Raw genomic sequence first — 7301 nt, forward strand, 5'->3', positions numbered from 1 at the left:
CTCTGAGATATTACTATAATATATTACTATATTACCCTATTAGTATATTACTATATAACGATATTACTTTATTACTATATTACTGCCAGACCCTCTAGAACAAACACACTAGAGCACATTCACACGGAGCACTTTTCACAAATATCTTTACAGGCTTTCATTTAAAATAGTAGTCAGAGACACACTCAAACATTCACGGTGGAAGCCCCTGCTAAATGACGACGTCATTTTATCATTGTTATTAGTATCTATTAATATTAATATATATATATATATATATATATATGTTATATTATAATTATCTATTATGTTTGATATATTAGTATTGTTATTATTATTATCTATTTTGTTTCATTATGATCTATTATTATTATTATTATTATTATTATATGTACTATCTTTTATATATTATTATCTATTATTATTTTAATATTTACTATCTTTTATATATCATTATCTATTATTATTATTTGTATTATCTTTTATATATTATTATTATTTGATGTATTATCTTTTATATATTATTATTATTAGATGTATTATCTATGATCTAAAGGAATAAATCCTACTATACATGTAAATTGAGTATGATTCCTAATATGGGTTCACATCCTAGAAGGGAACGCCTACTTTCGCAGTCAAGCCTCGCATCAAGAACCAAAACAACATTTCCCAGAATGCCGTCTGCGGATTTTGACGCAATTTTTTCTCCATAAAGACAACCTGCTCCAGCCCGACCGTTAGTGACGCCAGTGCCAGAAAGGAGGCGTGCTAGCTGCTGCGCTGTGGGCCGCTACCTGGTGAACAACGAACCGACTCACACAACAGAACCTACCAGAGACCATGGCTGACGGCGACAACAAGAGCGCCAACATGCTCGTGAGTATTTGCCCGTGTTTTCCCGTATTTACCGGACAGCTGGGCTCCAAAGTACCCGTGACGTTAGCTTAACGGCTAGCCCTGTGGCGCGGACGGCCCTTTTTATTCTAGTTTCTAGCTCCATGTGTTCAGTCGCGGACGTCGAGCCTCCGAAGTAGCAGATGAGCTAGCGGGGAGCTAACGGGGAGCTAACGGGCAGTCTCCCCGGTAAACCGGCCGCCGCTCGGTGGGACTGACGTCAGCTAGCTAGCTAGTTAGCTCCAGGAGTGACGAGGCTCGTGCTGCACAGTCATATCAATGCCTTGCTTATTGACAGAGGCAGCCACACCCTCACCCTGTTATCACCCAGCAGATTAAACTCTTTGTTACCAACAGACTAAACTATTTTACCAACAGAATAAACTCATTTTACAAGCAGATTAAACTATTGTCCAGGTGGAGAATGTAATGGACTTGAACCTTTAACTACAATTAACTTCGAAACCCCTGTCAAGTCCCTTTTTTGTCTAATAAAAGTGAATCACAAAGCCTCTGACTCTCACGTCTCCAGGACAGCTTACCTAACTGATAAAGAGTTTATGGTGAATTAGTTCAATAGAGTTGAATGGTTTTGCCTTCAGACTGCTGTCCTCGGCTTCTCTAGATGGACCCGTTCTCTCTGCTGTTCTTGATCATTGTTTTAGCACTGTCATGTGGTTGTTGGTAACGTGTGTGTTTGGTTCAGGCTCAGGAAACGGCCCAGCTGGAGGAGCAGCTGCAGGGCTGGGGCGAGGTGATCCTGGCCGGGGACCGAGTCCTGCGCTGGGAGAAGCCCTGGTTCCCCGGAGCCCTGATCGGGGCCACCACCGTGCTCTTCATGTGAGTCCACACACACACACACACACACACACACACAGATGTCATGCAGTGTCAGTGAGGCGTACCTGTAGCCAGACGTTTCTACATCAACGGAGCTAACGTGGGTTTCAAAGGTTGTGTTTGCGTTCCCTCATTTAAAACCAAAGCCAGAAGTAACCGTGTCCATTTAGAACTAGTCTGCTTGAATAACTTTGTAGACTAGAACACTGTTAGGGTGCTGGGAGCCTTTTTGCTAACTCAATGCTTTCCTTTTTACCCAAATGCACCACCCTCCTCAGTTTAATACGCACTCATTTCACTTTCTTTGAAGACGTTACAGTGTCGGAGTCTTAACATGACAAGCAGCTGCATGGAAACCGTTATAAACTAAGAAGAACACAGATAAAAATGATCTTAATTGCATTGTGAGCTTTTGAACTGAGGCTCTGGTTCTGAACCACAACTAACTGCTCCTTCCTCTTCCTCTTCTTCCTCCTCAGGCTGATTTACTACCTGGATCCGTCCGTGCTGACCGGGCTCTCCTGCGCCGTCATGCTGCTCTGCCTAGCGGACTACCTGGTGCCCACCCTCGCTCCCCGAGTTTTCGGCGCCAACAAATGGTGAGAGCATGACGGTCACGATCTTGTTTCTTTCCCACCTCTAAAACTGTTTTTATTGCACTTTCCTCCACCTGCCTAGACCAATATGCCGCTCTCTGGGATGTGGGTGTTCTTTGTGTCTAACTTTAAAAATAGAAAGTCCTGGCAGCTGTCCAACGAACAGATCTGAGGAGTAAAACAAGACATAAATCCTTCTTGCGCAGCGTCGGCTAAATAGTTCTTCTGTATTCTCGCTGCTGCATCCAGTTCTGTCTGCAGACGGACTGAGAACCAGCAGGAACTAAATGTAAAGAGCTTGTATAGGAGAACACATTGTATAGTTTTGCATAAGGCTGCATCAAGGAGCTTTGACCGGCTCCTTCTCTCAGCTGATGGTGACAACAGACACCCGGGATCGAGTAACAGCCTGCGTTGGCACCGTCTGTTGGCCGCCTCTCCTCCACCGGACGCCTTCAGCGTCTCAACGTGACCCGGGTTCAGCAGGGCTCGACCCGGTTAGGTCGGATTCGTACCCAATGAGTTTTCAAGATAAATATTCAAGTGGCGAGTTGATGTTTTCTGGTTAAAAGCAGCAGCGTGTTGTCGGGGCTTAGCTGTGGAGGACATGAACTCGGGGGATGGGAACTAACAAGTCACACGCCTGGGTTTAAAGGCAGCTTTGTATTTCTGGATGTAGGCCAGCAGTGACTCTCTGTATCTGTGGGTCGGATCCAGATCCTTTGAGAACATGCGGCGTCGCCCCGGCTGCTGCTGAACCTGCGGCGGCACAGGAGGCGGGGCTTAACAAGCTATCGGTCTGTTTGGCTCCATGACAACAAGGACAGAAATAGGGGAGATGGCGGGGCAGAAAATAAAGGCCACTTTCCCCGGCTTCTCTCGTCTTGCAGCGTTGAATCCCTGCAGCCGTACGTCACCCAACAGGCACAGGAGGGTTCAGGCCCTTTGGGTTAGACTGCTTCAGTCTCGTGACATGGTGAAACATGGCATCAGGATCTCAGAGACCACACTGACATCTCCAGATAACTCGTTCTGTCTCATCGACAAAATGAGCAGTTTAATATCATAAAATGTCTGGACAATTGAGTTTGCTAAAAACGCGATTAAAATGAGTCTTCTTTACTTGAACACGTTCTAACAGTTTTGGCCAGTATGACCGAGGAACTTAAAAGTTGTTATCTCCTATGCAACACTTGTTTACTTCCTCTATCAAAGAGTTCTAAGTGAGGCACGCGGGCCTGATGTGACAAACCACACGGCGTTGATGCTTCCGCCTGACGAGCAGCCAGAGGGCTTGTTGTTCAGTCTGCTTTAGTGAACACTAGTGAACAACCTGTCTGCTTTAGTGAACGCCCCTCTATAGTGAACATTAGTGAACGCCCCTCTATAGTGAACAACCCTGTCTGCTTTAGTGAACACTAGAGGACACCCTCTGCCAGCATGCGGCCGCTCTGTGTCTCTGGTCTCGTCCTTGATCTCTCCCTCTCTCTGTGAACAGGACCAGCGAGCAGCAGCAGCGCTTCCACGAGATCTGCGGTAACCTGGTGAAGACGCAGCGCCGCATGGTGGGCTGGTGGAAGAGACTCTGCGCCCTCAAGGAGGAGAAGCCCAAGATGGTAGGTGACATGTGAGAGGCATGAAGAAGCTGAACCTAAACCTTCTGCCGTGAAGCAGCCTTCAGGCCGTTAGTCCAGGAGATGATTCTGTGCTCCAGATAACGAATCCTCAGCTGATTTGGCTTTGCTGCTCCACTTAGACCTCAAACTGGGTCACTGTGATAACCGGGTCAGACATGCCGCTAAATCACTTTTTTTTCTTTTTTTTTTAAATTCAATGGCTGCTTTGTTGCTTCCTTCAATGACTTGAGGAGTGTTTATGATGCAAGTGTTGTGCTCTCTGTTGAGCTGTGGGCTGACTGTAACTCACCTCCTGCTCCCACAGTACTTTGCCTCCGTGATCAGCAGCCTGCTGGCCGTGGCCTGGATCGGACAGCAGGTGCACAACCTGTTCCTCACCTACCTGATCGGTGAGTACCTGAACGCATCGTCTCCTCAACCTGTACGATGAGCTGGTTTCACTCTGTGTAGCCGGCCTGAACCGGATTAAACTCTAGTCCAACATGTATGTTTAAATATATAATACGCTTTAATATTTTAAATCCACAGATTATTATTTAATGAATGAAAAATTAAATCCATTGATACGAGAGGCTTATCTGGAAAATGAAGCTTTGATCAGCCAAAGTCAGGAAACACTTTTTGGTCTTTGTAGAAGTCATGTAAATGTGTTATATTCATGTGTTCATGTAAATGTGTTATATTCATGTGTTCATGACGTTCATTTATGCTGAGTTTGAAATAATTAATATGCTTTTAAAAGAGACTTTCAAAATATAAGCAGGCATACATACAGGCTTCAATATAAATGTTTATTCTTTTAATCAAACTATTGTCTCATTCATTTGTGTCATTTAAGGTTTACTGTATGCTTTGTATTCTCATTGTTAGTTTAAATTCTACATTTACTCACTTTTTACTGTTTACACCCAGATTTCACTAAATGTTTGTCATGGAAATCCACTGGTCAGAATGTGGATGAACCCTGATTATTATTCCCACAAGGGAAACGGTTTAATCGCGTGAAGGGAGTTTTAATGCATTTAATTTTCAGTCGCAGCTTTCAGCTGCATGTTGTAACCGAGCAGTTGAACATGTGCAAAGTGTTTCTGCTCCCATCAGCTTCCTGCTGAGCAACACCTGGAGCCCCGAGTTACAGCCGCCTGGCCCGGCTCAGTGTTTCATGTCTTTTTTTTGTATTATTTATTTGGAGAGCTTTTAAAACGTAGACCAACATTCCTGTGGCTTGTTGTTCTGCAGTGAGCTTCCTGCTGCTGCTGCCCGGCCTGAACCAGCACGGCGTCATCACCAAGTACGCGTCCATGGCCAAGAGGGAGATCAACAAACTGCTCAAACAGAAGGAGAAGAAGAACGAGTAGCCGGAGGAGAGACGGCCAGATGAACCGCGACAGGAAGTGGCGAAGAAAAGGGAGAGGAGCGCTGGAGAGAAGAAAAGAGCCTCCGGCTTCTTCCGTCTCTGCCTCGGAGCGAGACGCACCTTTTTTATTTAAATCACGTTAAATGAGTTTAATTTCTCTCGCCACCATTAGAAACTTTACCGCCCACTTTTTTTTCTTCTTTTCTTTAGAGTTTCTCTGCCATGCATGAGTCATCACATGACGGTTCTCTTAATGTCACAGCACTGAACCACACACACACACACACACACACTGTCTCCCTTCTGTTTCTTAGTGCTTCATTTTAAGATGTCAGTAATGCTTTTAAGCCCCTCCCTCTACTTGGACAAAGACTACTGAGCAGTTCTGTAGCGTTGCTGCATCATTTTAACCCTGATGAATTCCTCACAGTATTTTATTTTTGGTCACTTTAGGAACGGGTCATATAAGTGTTCCAGTATTTGCTTCTTCTGCTTTGGTTGTATTTAAAAGGATAATGCTGAAACAAAACTGGATTTAAAGTTGAGCTCCTGCTGAGTTTAACGGTTTCTCGACGTAAGCCTGCTGCTAGCCGGACTCTGCTCTCTTAGCTCCGCCCCCATGATCTGGTGGGTGGGGTTCCTTAGCTCCTCCCCATGATATGATGGGTGGGGTTCCTTAGCTCCTCCCCATGATATGATGGGTGGGGTTTCTTAGCTCCTCCCTCTATAACATGGTGGGTGGGGTCACTTGGGTCCTCCCTCTATTAGCTGGTGGGTGGGGTATTTTAGCTCCTCTCTATGATATGGCGGGCGGGGTCTCGTAGCTCCGCCCCCTCGATGACCTTGTGGGCGGGGTTTCTGTAAATAGACCCACATGTATTTCCTTCACTCGGCGACGCCCTCTTCTCCTCTCTTATTTATGTTCTTTCCTCATCTCATCCTTTCTGGTTTGTTTACGTCTTTTCAACTGATTTCATTTTTTTTGTCGTTATTGGAGTTATGTAAGAAAATGAATAAAGTTTGATTTAAATTTAAATATTCCCTTGTGTCCCTCTGGAGGGCAGCAATGAGCTCGTTAAACAAATTCAGATTTTCTACGTTCAATATCTACTTTAACACCATGGAGTAAAGCTTCTAACATGTTTAACGGGATTTATTATTGCTGCATTGACAAAAAGAAAGAAAACAAAGCTGTTTATTAGATCAGTGATTCTCTGGGTACGTGAGATTTTTCTAAATTATATTTAAAATGAGCATCCATTAAAAAAAAATCCTTTAGAAATTGTTTTTTTAATAAAATATAAGTATGTGTTTTTATTCAGTCAATCAGCAGAAAGTGGTTATATATTCCTTTCCTAAATTATTATCAATTAAATCAGATAATTCATTTGAAATGAAGAGAAAAATATATATCTCTTCCGTATGCATACATTTCATTCACACTTGTAACCCCCAAAAATTGTTTTATCAATAATCCTTTTGAAAACCAAAAATGAGTGGACTGTTCTTACATCCACTTTAGTTCATAAACTGAATAGTGTATATATCATATTAAATCAGACACTGATGCCACAGCGCTGTGTATTACATCTTTTTTTCAACCGAAAATGCTTTGCACTGTCTGGGGGTCCTCATCTGAAAACAATATTTCACAGGGGATACATCACTGAAAGGTTGAGAATCTGGATTAGATGACAAATAAGCATTTTAAATGCAGAATATAATAAGTCATCTAAATATAGAAGAAAATTAAACCTTCTAAAAGCTTTTCTTCTGTTAAATCAATGAAGAGCTTCCACATAACTCTAATATATTCTGTTTATCATTTAATATGGAAGTTATATTTCTCATGGAAGGCTTTCATTCAGTGAAATGGTTTCTTAACGTTTCCTCTGTTTAATATAGTTAATAAGCACTTTTATTTTAACCCTAATAAAAACAAACATTGCTTCTGAATTGGTTTATGTATTTTTT

The 7301-nt window shown here is 43.0% G+C and overlaps 1 protein-coding gene across 1 annotated transcript; it reads left to right on the plus strand.

The window, feature by feature from the left end:
* Positions 1 to 758: 758 nt before the first annotated feature.
* On the plus strand, positions 759 to 7261 carry arl6ip1 (ARL6 interacting reticulophagy regulator 1). Its single transcript, XM_079233331.1, has 6 exons — positions 759 to 879; positions 1604 to 1737; positions 2217 to 2336; positions 3832 to 3949; positions 4275 to 4359; positions 5210 to 7261. The coding sequence occupies exons 1-6, from the start codon at positions 844 to 846 to the stop codon at positions 5326 to 5328; spliced, it is 612 nt and encodes a 203-aa protein (XP_079089457.1). The 5' UTR covers positions 759 to 843; the 3' UTR covers positions 5329 to 7261.
* Positions 7262 to 7301: the final 40 nt, after the last annotated feature.

This window comes from Taurulus bubalis (assembly GCF_910589615.1).
Source record: "Taurulus bubalis genome assembly, chromosome: 17".
Taxonomy (NCBI): Eukaryota; Metazoa; Chordata; class Actinopteri; order Perciformes; family Cottidae; genus Taurulus; species Taurulus bubalis.

What these genes read in the sequence shown, in the direction of transcription:
- arl6ip1 (XM_079233331.1), top strand. Translation starts at nt 844, where the DNA reads ATGGCTGACGGCGACAACAAGAGCGCCAACATGCTC. An exon ending in ACAAGAGCGCCAACATGCTC is followed by an intron (nt 880 to 1,603) that starts GTGAGTATTTGC and finishes TGTTTGGTTCAG; the next exon opens with GCTCAGGAAACGGCCCAGCT. An exon ending in GTTCCTCACCTACCTGATCG is followed by an intron (nt 4,360 to 5,209) that starts GTGAGTACCTGA and finishes GTTGTTCTGCAG; the next exon opens with TGAGCTTCCTGCTGCTGCTG.